Raw genomic sequence first — 12,796 nt, 5'->3', positions numbered from 1 at the left:
GTTTTGTTTTGAGCTGGGGCTTTGCTGTGTTGCCCAGGCTGGCCACATACTCATGGCAATCCTCCTGCTCCAATCTCCCAATTATGAGTATTAGAGGCATGTGTTGCTACACCCAGCTATATTATTTTTTTTGTTAAGATAATTGGGGAATTTTGAACATTTAATAGTTTTATATACTTTCAAGAATTATGTTTTTAAAGTAACTTTCAAAAGGCCCCTGCTAACTATGTTAAAGGTATATACTGAGGTATTTATGAACAAACTAATAAGCTCTTGGGTGTTTATTTCAGAATACCATATTGAGCTCTAAAGTGGTGGTTCACCTATAGTCCTGGCTCTTAGGCAGGAGGATCTCGTACCACTTAAGTTCAACCTGAGTGCACAGTGGGAACACTCAAGGTCAGCCTGAGTGCACAGTGGGAACACTCAAGGTCAGCCTGAGTACACAGTGGGAACACTCAAGGTCAGCCTGAGTACACAGTTGAAGCACTCAAGGTTCAGCCTGAGTACATAGTGGGAGCACTTAAGGTCAGCCTGCATACACAGTGGGAGCACCTGAGGTCAGTGTAAGTACACAGAACACTCAAGGTTAGCCTGAGTGCACAATGGAGCACTGAAGGTCAGCCTGAGTGCACAGTGGGAACACTCAAGGTCAGCCTGAGTGCACAGTGGGAGCACTTGAAGTCAGTGTAAGTGCACAGTGGGAGCACTCGAGCTGAGCCTGAGTGCACAGTGGGAGCACTCGAGCCGAGCCTGAGTGCACAGTGGGAACACTCAAGGTCAGCCTGAGTGCACAGTGGGAACACTCGAGGTCAGCCTGAGTGCACAGTGGGAACACTCGAGGTCAGCCTGAGTGCACAGTGGGAACACTCAGGCTCGGTGTGAGTACACAGAACACTCAAAGCCAACCAGAGTTGCCTGGTGCCTGAATTGTCTGTTGAGACGCTGTGCTTGGTCTCAAAGAGCCAAGGGTTGCAGCTATCCCTGCTGCTCAGTGGTAGGGGCATATGTGACATTTGTAGGGCCCTCATTTTCCTTTGCAGCCCCTTGTGAGAAAATGTTGGTAGGGAGCTGTGTTTGTGGGATAAAGTAAAACTGCTGTGGATCGTAAGTGCTTCTTTGGGAGTCAGGGTGCTGTGCTCCCTCATGTAGCGACATTTGACAGCGAAATGTCAGGAAAGCTTTTGTACCCTGAATTCCAGCCACCATAGCTTATAATTTAGTGTTTTTCTTGTCTGCTTTGGAATATGAATATGCTTCACTCTCCAGGCTTAGGTCTCTCACTCAGAAACATGTAATTAAAGGCTGCCATGAGTTTCTTAATTTTTCTTTTACTCTTTAAATTTTTTAGTGTGATGATTGTACAGACTTGCTGTTCAGAATTGATGCTGATCTCAGGTTTAGTTATCTGTTACCTCCTGTCCTCAGTCACCGTTCAGTTGCTGTGGCAAGGCATAATGACTAAGGCAGCTCTTTGTAAAAGAAAGCATTTGATTGGGCCTTGCTTAGAGTTTCAGAGGTGTAGTCCCATAGTGGGGAGCACGGCAGTGTGATTCCGGAGCAATAGCTGAGAGAGATCATGAGCTGTAGGCAGAGAGGGAGAGGCAGGGAGAGGAGAGACAGAGAGAGATAGATACACACCGCACTGGGCCAGAAGCCTCAGTGACACACTCCTCCAGCAAGGCCACACCTCCTCATCCTTTTAATTAGTGCCACTCCCTGGAGACAAAGTGTGCAGGTGTAGGAGTATAGGGGGCCATTTTTATTCAAACCACCATACCCCCCCAGCCTTTTTCTTTGATGTAGAGTATGTATAAGTATGTCCATAAGGAAAACAGTTAAAGCTACTAGAGAATTTTGAGCTGAAATGTTATTTTTGAAAAAAAAAAAAAAACCCAAACAAAAAAAGCTGTACGGTGACTGTCCTTAGTGTTTTCATAGACAGAAGCTTTTCTCACCATGCTCCTGGTGAATTAATTATTGTGAGTGCTGAAGCATCAGTGTGACTCCAGAGTGAGGGTAAGCTGTTCTGTAGGACACCCGGGCTAGGCCGGAGAGAACACTGGACTACTTTGTCTGGACACAGTGTTGCCGTAAGCTTGTTTGGGCCCCAGGACAGCTGTAGAGAGTACCAGAGCTCCTTTGCCTGGAAGCATTGACATCCAGAGTGAAGAGGCTTCTCGGTATTTGAGGCACAGTGAGGAAGTAGAACAAGCATGTGGCTGAGGTGGTGTGGAGTGACGGTCATCACGGTCACTCACAGTCTGCTCCTTCAGGTCCCTGCGCTTTATGTCTTTGACTACTGTTCCTAAAACCCTGCATTTTACCAAGTTAATTTATTCCTGAGGCGATTGACTATGCATCTTTTAAAGTTGGCATTTAGAAGTTAATTGAATAACTGATGGTAGTGCCCAATTTTCCAGCAACAGCAACTAAAGAATGAGTTCAATCAAGGTCACACAACCTCATGAAGAAAAACGGGCATGTTCTCCTTCATACGGGAACCCGGCATATATGTAATCTGTGGCATACATGCCGACAGCTGTGTAAACATGCAGGGAGAACCAGAAAGGCCGATGCTGGGGAAGAGGAAGACTGGCTGTAGGTCAGGAGACTGAGCTCGGGAGGAGGCTTGAACTTAGCACGTGTCTAGTCCTAGCTGTCTCGGCCTCTCTGTTTTTGATGCTAGATAAGTACATAAAATATGTTTGATAGTAAACTATAAATCCAATGCTCTACAGCTTCTGTTTTAAGTGACTACTAAATGTTAGAAGTTTATTGAAATGTAAAGACTTTGGGACTGGTTAGTTTTGGTATAATACCAATAATGACTTTTTCAGTGTATTTTTTTTTAATAAAATTTAAAATAAAAAAAAGTATATTTGGTGCGATGAAGCTTTGAGGCGGTTTATTTACGTCCCCTTCTGTAAGGCAGAGCGATGCTTTTAATGTTCAGATTTTTACCTTTTTCGTCTTTGAAGGCCAGGTCTCAGTATAAAGCCTTGGTTTGGAATTTGTCTATGTAGACCAGGATGACCTTGAACTCACAGACACCTGCCTTCTGTCTGAGTGCTGGCATTAAAGGCATGTACTACCATGCCTGGCCTTACATTTCTTTTTTTAATTTAGAAAAGAGTACAAATTGCTTTGTTAATAAGTATTTAAAATTCTCTATATGTATTCATTGATGTAAGCGTGCAGAAGCATTAGCCAAATGAAGAATATCATTATGGCGTTGAAGTGTAATTCTATCTGTCATTTGGCTTTCTCCTCTGAACTAAGTGTTCTCTACAACATCTTTGTTTCTGAAGAAGGTGTCAGAGTTTACGCCTCTCTTTCTTGGTTAATCAATATGGCCTTTTGTGCCAATATAAACATAAAAGAATGTGTTTACCTTCTGCCAAAGAGAACCTTTGACAGGGAGGTCTGGTGTCCTCTCAGGTAGCGGGACAGCAGGTTCCGCTCCTCATTTGGTAATGCGTGTTGCTGTGTTGCATCTGTGTGCTAGTTGTCCACGTTTAGATGGTGAGTCAGGCTTTAACCAGAGACACTCTGCCTATCCTGGCGGTGACCGTAGTAGTGTGTGGTGTGTCCTACAGTAGGACTCTCATGTAAATGGAAGGTCGAGACACAGTGCTCTCTGATACACTCTGGATATCTGTTCATATTCAAAGGACGCTAGCCACTGTCCACTGAGTTGGTCTCATGATATTCTGCCAAGTTGTTTAAAAAGCTTGAAATAACATTACCCTTGCTGATCACAGATCTTAGTATGTTTTTATCTAATAAATTGTCTCTAATTCCAAAGCAGACTCTGCAGAAAATATACATATTATTCAACTCCAGGTTCTTAACAAAGCAAAGGAGAGACAACTGGACAGCTTAGTTGAAAAACTGAATGACCGCGAATGCCAGATTCGGTATCTGAACCACCAGCTGCTAATAGTCCAAGGTGAGGTGACAAGAGCTGGGCAGCTGGTGTCTGAAGACCTCACTTTATTCCCTTTGGGCTTCCTGGGTTTTTCATTTCCAGTGCCCTCCAGGCAGGGAGCTCACACGGGCCAGAGCGGATCCCAAGCCCGGGACTTCTGTGCCTGGTGTTTGGAGACATTTTTCTTCTCTCTTTTTCTTTGACTTCCGTCGTCTTCCCAGGTATTAGAAGCAGTGAGGAGTGGGCCCTGTCCACTGTGCTGACGGCTCTCCACCCTAACGGCTGTGGAGTTTGCAGCATTACCTTGATAAAGTAGTCCACTTATAGGTGACATGTTTTGTTTGTAATGCAGCAGAAGTTAGGGACCCTCGTTGCCATTTCTGGTGTGACCGTGTGGAGGAAATAGATCAGGTCCTGGCTGCTTATTCTGTGTGCAGCTTTAGTCGGTGTTGAGTGGCCATTTGTAGAATATTTCATGACCGGACTTCAGCTCATTTCAGATTTAATTGATAGTGAAGCAAAAACTCTCGGTAATATTCACACGATCTTTTGGGAGAGGTGAATTGCTGAAGTATTTGGGAAGGACCAAGGGCTGGGAAATTCAAGTGTGTGAGGGGGTGACTAGTCCTTGGTACCTTGTTCTGGGAGTAAGAGTCTTACTGTGGGGTCTCACTAGAGATCTTACCTCTGGGTACTGGGATCCCTGGTGTGTCCAGCTGTGACCTGCTCTAGGACACTGTTTTCATTGACACAAAAGCTGCAGAGCTTCTTAAGTGAACAGATACAGAAGCACTGGGGACCCTTTGCCGTGCACGGCTACAGTAAGGATTACAGGCTGTGTTTATGGGTATTTAAATTATTTTTGGCATCATTTAAGTTTTTTGGTTTTTTTTTTCTAAAGCAACTAAAACTCATTTGTCTGAATTGAATTTCATTCAGATATAGATCTCATAAAGGTTGTGACAATTATGATCTCCCAGAAGGAACAGTATTTATGTAAATATCTTTCATGCTCCAGATGAGAAGGACGGCTTGGCCCTCAGCCTTCGGGAATCCCAGAAGCTCTTTCAGAGTGGAAAGGAGAGGGAAATGCAGCTTGAAGCACAGATACATGCACTGGAGACGCAGATCGAAGCCTTCAAAGTCAGTGAAGAGAAGGTAAACTTTATTTTCATTCATCAAAACTTTAGTTTGGGGCTGGAGCATGGCTCAGTGGTTAAGAGCATAACTGCTCCTCAGAGGACCAGGGTTCAATTCCCAGCACCCACATGGCAGCTGTAACAGTCTGTAACTTCAGTCCCAGGAATCCCATGCCCTCTTCTGGTCTCTGTGGGCACCAGGCACATGTTGAGCATAGACATACATGTAGGCAAAACATTCACAAATTAAATAATTAAATAAAAAAAATTAAATTTAGTTAAATTAAATTAAATTTGTTTAAGACCAAATTCAGAAGAACTTTGTCTCACAGATGTCCTGTCCCTTCCCTGGGGTCAGCTATGGGTGTCATGAAGAGACGGCAGCTCTTTGTAGATGCCTGCGTTTCCATGCTTTCTGGGTTTTCTGTTCTCTCTAAAGTCTCAACTACTCTAGGTTTACCCTTTCTGCAAATTCTCTTATGACCGTCTAAGTAACCCTTCCAGGATATGGTTCTACTTGGGTTATTCTTTTTTTTTTTTTAATTGGGGTTATTCTTAAAGGCTTTGCAGGACGTGGTTGACTGTGGAACAAGGTGACCTCCATCCACCCTCCTGTCTTAGTTTCCTGTGCCTCTGCTTGGGAACGCCTGTCCCATGGCCACTCCATTTGACTGACTGGCTTAGCTTCCTGCTTTTCACTGCCAGCTCACGTAACAAAGTTCCTTGGAGGTGCCACTGGGCTAGTTTGCTTGTAGCTCTGCCGTCTAGGCCAGTTCTTAGCTTATAGTTGGTAGCCAATATATGCTGAGTTTTGCCTAAAATTAACTTGTATATATGTTTTTTTCTTACATATTTTTCTGTTCCTATATGAAATTTTCATGATATATTTATGGTATATTTTAAAATTGGCAAACAAGGCTTGTCCCTATTCAACATATTTTGAATCCCCCCTTTTTTTCTTTAGATTTTGCACATCAATGTATATATAATATTTGTAAAACAAAAATTAGAATTCTGATTGGAAAGGCAGTGAGCTTTACCATTGTATACACGTATGTGTTGTGCAGGTCCTAGAAGGGCAGTTACCTGCTCAAGAGTTTGAAGTCGGTTATTGGCAAGTTCTGAGAGCGTAAAGATCTTGAACCAAACGGTTCCCTTCAGAGTCTCCTCATTTTAAGGTTAGGTGGTTAGCAGCTTTAATCCCATCTGCAACTTTAATTTTTTTCTTGCTGTAAATCTTACATAATTGCAGGTTTGGGGCTTTGGGAAGCCATCTGTGGGTGATTATTTTACCCACAGTACTAGCTATGTTTTCAGAAGTCTCAGTGCTGGGATGGGCAGCGTGTACCTATATTCTTACGTACTCAGGACTGAGGCGAGGTGATCGTTTGCACCTGGGAATTTGAAGCCAGCCTTGGTGGACAGTGGGGTCCTTTCTGTTTCAAAAAAGAAAACCAAAAAACCGTTTTATTTAGTAAGTGACCATTCGTAGGTTCACAGTCTTTGAAGGAGCAACACGTTTTTCTGTGACCCTGCAATTGGGTTGCCCCTCACTTTGCTCATAGAGCAGTGCAAACAGTGTCAGGGCTAATGTTGCCCCAGCACCGGCTTGCTCTTTAGATCCTTCTCCCTCAGCACGGAACTGTGCTTGTCAGCCTAGCTTGTCCGTGAGTATTGTTCCCAGCCACCGTGGGCTTGAGAATAGCAACTGGGAGAGGGTTAAGGAGAGGTAAGATGCTATCAGTGTGGTACCCTGTGTGTGTTCGCTTAGCTCACCAAGAAGCTCAGAACAACTGAGATCACCCTGGAAAGCCTGAAACAGCAACTGGTGGAGCTCCATCATTCCGAGTCGCTTCAGCGAGCCAGAGAGCAGCATGAGAGCGTCGTTGCGGGCCTCACACAGAAGTACGAAGAGCAGGTGTCATGCCTACAGAAGAATCTGGACACTACCATAACAGCCCTCCAGGAACAGGTCACGTGGTTCCCAATGAGCAACTGTCAGTGGAGTAAAGTTGGATATTTTGTGCTCTCTGAGGTAGAAATTTTGTTGGTAATGATAGGTATAAAATTGTAGCAGCCTTTACTCTTTCCCCCAAAACCTGATTTTTATTTTAATTATGAGTGTGTCACCAGCCCTAATTTTGATACCTTTCTTGTAGGATCCACTGGTACATTCCCAGACCTCACAGTGTATATATATATATATATTCATTCCTTATTGTTGTAGAGTAAATGCCAACTGAGAGGAATAGGTATACTGGCACTGGCCAGAACCTGAGCTTGACCCAGGAACTTGACCTTTGGTAGGTGTCTGAGCTTCCAGCTCTCAGTTCTTTTGAGAATAGATGTTGGTATCTGGAATCCAGTATTCTAATGGCTGACCATAGAAATTTGCATACCAGAACTCTCGTGGACAGCTTGTATTATATAAGGAAAATCTTTGGACTAAGTGTATTATGTATATATGTGCCAACTTGACACAATAAGCTAGAGTCACTCGAGAAGAAGAAAGCCTCAGTTGAGAAAATGCTTCCTTAAGACAGGCTGTAGGTAAGCGTGTAGGGCATTTTAAAATTAGTGGTTGATGTGGGAGGGCCCAGCCCATTGTGGGTGGGGCCAACCCTGGGCTGGTGGTCCTGGATTCTATAAACAGGCCATGAGGAGCAAGCCAGTAAGCAGCACCCCTCTGTGGCCTCTGATTCAGCTCCTGCCTTCAAGTGCCTCCCTGCTTGAGTTCCTGTCCTGACCTCCTTTGATGACACACAGTGATGTGGAAGTGTAAACCAAATAAACCCTTTCCTCCTCAACTCGCTTCTGTTTGTGGTGTTTCATCACAGCGATAGCAACCCTAACTAAGATAATAATAAATTAATTAAATTTCTTTTTTTTTTCTTTTTTCTTTTTTTCGGAGCTGGGGACCGAACCCAGGGCTTTGCGCTCGCTAGGCAAGCGCTCTACTGCTGAGCTAAATCCCCAACCCCAAAACTTTCTTTTTTTTTTTCTTTTCGGAGCTGGGGACCGAACCCAGGGCCTTGTGCTTGCTAGGCAAGTGCTCTACCACTGAGCTAAATCCCCAGCCCCCAGTAAATTTCATATTTAATCTTGAGTGTCATCACTAACATAACTGTATGTGTTTTCAAATTTCCCAAAAGTGAAATGTTTCCCAGGCTGGACATTCAGTCTGTATAGTGTATAAAGAAAGTGTGATCCAGATAACTCGCTTGAGCGTATTGCACAGCGACGTGTGTACTTGTGTGTAAGGAGGAGTCAGTGTTGAAGGCTCTTCCTCAAGCAGCAGGCTACTTACTGCCTTGTGTCCAGAGCCCTAGGTTCAAGGAATTCAGTTTCAGGATGAGTTTTTCCTGATAACTTTAGAACTAATTTAGCTCTAGAGACAAAGGGATGTCAAGAGTACATGGACTCTGTAGGTCTCAGTGGGAGCAAGTGGCATCTCGACGATACTGGGTGTCCCTACTGTGAATAGAGTATCTGTCCAGTTACGATACTGGGTGTTCCTACCGCGAGTATAGGGTGTCTGTTAGTTCTTTATTGACTTTGTCAGAGTTGTAGTTTCTCCAAACAGATCTTATCCATGCTTTACATTTCTGCTAAAGGCCCTTATTTTTGGAGTGGTAGTGACATGACAGTTTTGAAATTTCATATTCTGCTTGCTCCTTAGTGCAGAGGAGGGTGATCTCCTCCCTTGGGAGGCAGCGGCACTCTGTAACAGCTTCCTTGCAGCGCCTGCAGTTGCTCTCACTAGTTCAGTGGTTTCCCTGCTGGTGTTCTGTGTAGCAGATCATAGCAACCATGGGCAGCTTCACTGTCTCCTTGTTGTCTGTATTCCTTCTATTTCCCTTTCTTACCATAGTGCATTGGTGAGAACTTCCAACGTGATGTCAAAGGCAAGGAAGGGCATCGGTTCCCTGGTCCTCACCCTTGTGGGGAAGTTTCAGGTTTTCCTGTTAAGTATGCTAGACTCTTTTAAGTCACGAATGGTTGCTAGTTGTGTTTTGAAAGACAGAGTTCGACACAGAGACTGCCTAATTGCATCTAAGGGGAGGTGCGAGCGACAGTCTAACACGGCTAAGGCTTTTGAAGGTCTGTGTGTGCCTGGTACAATTTGATAAATACATGGGTATAGCCTGTAATAAACCAGTGCTTTCTTAAACATCAGGTCTTTCTATATAGAAAAGACTGTACAGACAACATGGTAACAGCTCAAAACATGAGTTTGAGTGTCTTGCCGTCCCCTCACGGCAGGCTGGCATTTGAGCTTTGCCCATTAGCTCATCACGTGGCAGCCACGTGACATGATGCCAGCTTGTTAGAACTGTGATTCCCAAGCTGGCTTGGGAGACAGCAGCAGCAGCAGCGGCAGCCAGGAACTTTGCAGTGCTAAGTAAACAGGCACTGCTGTCCAGAAGCTTCGTTTTGCTAAAAACCCAGTAGAAAAATTTAAAGCAAACACAGCTGCATTATGACATAGAATACAAAGTTCCCAGGAGTTTTAAAGCAAAGCCAAGGCCTTCAGAGCCCCCGTCCTTGCACAGAGACACTCCCGTGTTATTTGCATTGGGGGCATCACTGTATTCCCCTTGAGAGATGACTGAGGCAGGCCATGTCAGGGAATCTGCTGCTGAACTGGAGGCCGTGCGCTCTCACTTCAGCGCTCTTGCTGGTGGTTTGCTCAGGGCTTCTCAGGTAGCTCGAGGCTGCACTGTCCTGCCTCTTCCATGCCTTGACTGACATCCAGCCTGGGCAGCTTTCAGGTGAGAAGCAGTGATTGTTACAATGACGGTTCCTTCTACCTGGGCTTCAAACTCCCATGACTCTTCATTTCCAAATATATCTGCTTATTGGAGAGAAGTTTGCTGTATACAGAGTCTGTCTCCTTGTCTGTTTGTAGGGGACACTGATCCTTGCCCAGAGTGTGTATTGCTTATATCCCCTGTAGTCACACTCGATAGTCGACGTGTCTTTGTCAGCGGTTTTTCAAGTCTCACGATGGTGCTTGTTATGCACAGCAGATTACAGAGAAGCCTTCAGGAGACAGAAATACGATGTGTAACAGGTAGAAGGAGGAACAGATTAGATCAAAAAGAAACCCAGAGGAGGGTAAGATTGGTTTGCCTGCCCTGGACGGAATGAGCCCTTGGCTGCTCAGACTAGAGTTTCCATGTGTTCATCTGTTTCCTTGTCTGAGGAGACAGATTCCGTCCCTCAAAGTGGTTTGCCCACATTTGTATACATACGTTAACACAGCATAAAATGCAAGCAGGGCATGAGTAAACCCTGGCCTTAGAATAACAGTATCTTAGGGGCCTCCCTTTGTTAGCTGGGCCTCCCTCTCAGGTCACACGTGTTCTCTTCCATCCAGTGCACAGGTTAACCTGTGAAAGAGATCATACTACCAGGTGATGATTTTGCCCCTGACGGTTTTAATTTGGTCTAAAACTGATGGTGAAAATGACTTGCCACCTTTTCGTCTGTTTAGGAAGATGTTTGCACACGCTTGAAGGATCACGTGCAGCAGCTGGAGCGGAACCAGGAAGCAGTCAGACTGGAGAAGACGGAGCTCATTAACAGGCTGACGAGGAGTCTAGAGGACAGTCAGAAGCAGTGTGCCCACCTGCTGCAGTCAGGTGCGGGTCTCGTGGGTGTCCCCAGGGCTCCTGTGAAACGGATGGAGCCGGATCCCCGAACTACACTTTTACTTGTTGTTATCATGTGTGAGGGGCGTGGGCTTGCATGTGCATGTCATGGTCACATTAGACACTAGAGAACAGCTTGCACAGTTGGTTCTCTTTTGACCTGAGATCTGGAGCTCAGACTCAGGTTGTCTTGTCACCCGTCCCGACTGACGTGTGCTTTTTCCGTCGGAGCCATCTCCCCAGTCCAGATCCCAGAAGTACAGAGGCCAGAAGGGACAGAACGGTCCACTAGTGATCAGTTTATTCTGCAGAGGATTGTATGTGCAGTTCATAGTAAAGGTGGTTGTTTCTGTTCTGTAACCTGGCGTACGGGTGAGTTCCAAATAAACGTCCCCAGCACTCCTCTGAGGGCCTGGTGCCACGGTGCCTGAAGCCACTTCCCACAGGGGAAAGGGAAGGAACCCACACGCCAGGGGGCGCTCTGCTTCCAAAGATGCAGAAATTCTGTCCTCAGCCACCTTTGACTATGAGACCTCATTGTATTTGCCTGTTTTAGACCCAATATTTGATTAAATAGTTCTGCCTTTTTGTTTAACTTTAGACTTTTTTATCCATTTACAATGATCAGTGGACACTGAGTTACATTTTTGTTGCTATTAAGATTTCAATGTGGTCTCTGAGGAATTTGAGACATGTTTTTCATGGTCCTGGTACCTTTAATTATTTTTATAAAATGATATAAAAGGCAGTAAAGGGTCAAGTTGATACACAGACCATGGAATAGATAAAAGTCAACTTCATTTCTGGTTGATAAAGTCAGTGAGTGGTTTTTTTATTGACTACTATACATTTACCCATTTTGGTGTCTGAGCTTGTCAGAGAGTTGGAACAGGGTGTGGGGTGTGACTCTCTCACAGTGGAAGTGTTAACGTTAAAGGCGGCCTGTGGCCGTGTGCATTCTGCTGAGGGACCAGACTTGGACCCTCCTCTCTTTAGGCTCTCCTGACCCTGCTTCCCTCTAGCCTCTTCCCCCTTGCCATGACTTAGTGAGTCTCTTCCTTGGCAATTAAAGGCTTTGAACTGTGATTACTTCCCCCACTGTTTCTCATGTAAAGAAACCCTCAAACCACCCCTTGAACTAGAGTCTCTACCAGTAGGAGACTGTTGGGGATGGAGAGGTAATTGATCAGTGGAGAGCACTTCCTGCTGTGGAAGACTAAAGTCCAGTTCACAGCACCCATGGAGCTCAAACTGCCTGTAAGTCCTGCTCCAGGCGACCTGACACCCCTTCACATGCACACACACAGGAGCACACACACAGGAGCACACACACAGGAGCACAGGAACACACACTTGCACAGGAACACACACGCACGCACGCACGCACGCACACACGCACACGCACGCACATGAATACAAATCTTTCAGAGTAGTAGTTTTATATGTGAGATGGGCATGTTAGAAATAAAAGCAATTTACAAGACAGCAAGATACAGTTTAATTGCAGGGCAGAAATAGTAGTTGGGACTTTCTTGGCTTCTGTAAGCTGGAACCTCATGTCCCCACCAGATGATGGGCTGCTGCAGTTTGTAGATGCAGTAGTCATGATAGGGTTTACAGGGTCCAAGGCCTTGAGCTCCTGGAGGGCTGAATCTCAGACACATAGGTCTTAGTCTCTCATGGCTACCTCAGCCCGAAAAATCCTAACAGTAAAAGTAGACTCCATCTCAAACCTTGGTGGCTCCCAGCCCTGCAAACACGCGTCCTTTCAGTTGCGTCCTATGACTGTCTTGCAGGCTCTGTGCATGAGGTGACTCAGCTCCAGCTCCAGTTGCAGCAAGCCCAGAAGGCACACATCCTGAGTGAGAGCATGAATAAGGCTTTGCAAGTGAGTACTGTCTCTTACACAGCATCTGCTATCGCACCTCTTTGAACCTTAGGTTTCTCTGTGGTAAGAGTGGTTTAGACCATCTTCAAACCAGCCACGGAAGTTTCTCAGGATCTCCCCGACACCAGTGTTAGTTAGACCAAGGCGTTCCAGCCCAGTTCTGATAAACTGCAGAGCCAGGCCT

At 45.3% G+C, this 12,796-nt stretch overlaps 1 protein-coding gene across 23 annotated transcripts in view; it reads left to right on the top strand.

The window, feature by feature from the left end:
- The window catches only part of Cep152 (centrosomal protein 152), a 67,165-nt gene that overhangs the window by 7,894 nt on the left and 46,475 nt on the right, over nucleotides 1-12,796 (top strand). For 9 of the 23 annotated variants that reach the window (XR_015682948.1, XR_015682950.1, XR_015682949.1 and 6 more), the window contains 5 exons: nucleotides 3,847-3,952; nucleotides 4,950-5,089; nucleotides 6,842-7,042; nucleotides 10,568-10,715; nucleotides 12,521-12,612. Coding sequence is in view for 17 of the 23 variants with exons in the window: in XM_087652108.1 (XP_087508234.1) it covers nucleotides 3,847-3,952; nucleotides 4,950-5,089; nucleotides 6,842-7,042; nucleotides 10,568-10,715; nucleotides 12,521-12,612 (687 nt within the window). In the remaining 6 variants the exon portion in view is untranslated. 23 annotated transcript variants of the gene reach the window in all.

The sequence above is a fragment of the Rattus norvegicus genome, chromosome 3 (genome assembly GCF_021556685.1).
Source record: "Rattus norvegicus strain SHRSP/BbbUtx chromosome 3, alternate assembly SHRSP_T2T, whole genome shotgun sequence".
Classification (NCBI taxonomy): Eukaryota; Metazoa; Chordata; class Mammalia; order Rodentia; family Muridae; genus Rattus; species Rattus norvegicus.
The sequence above is the reverse complement of the archived record's forward strand: the minus strand, read 5'-3'. Positions and strand labels throughout refer to the sequence as shown.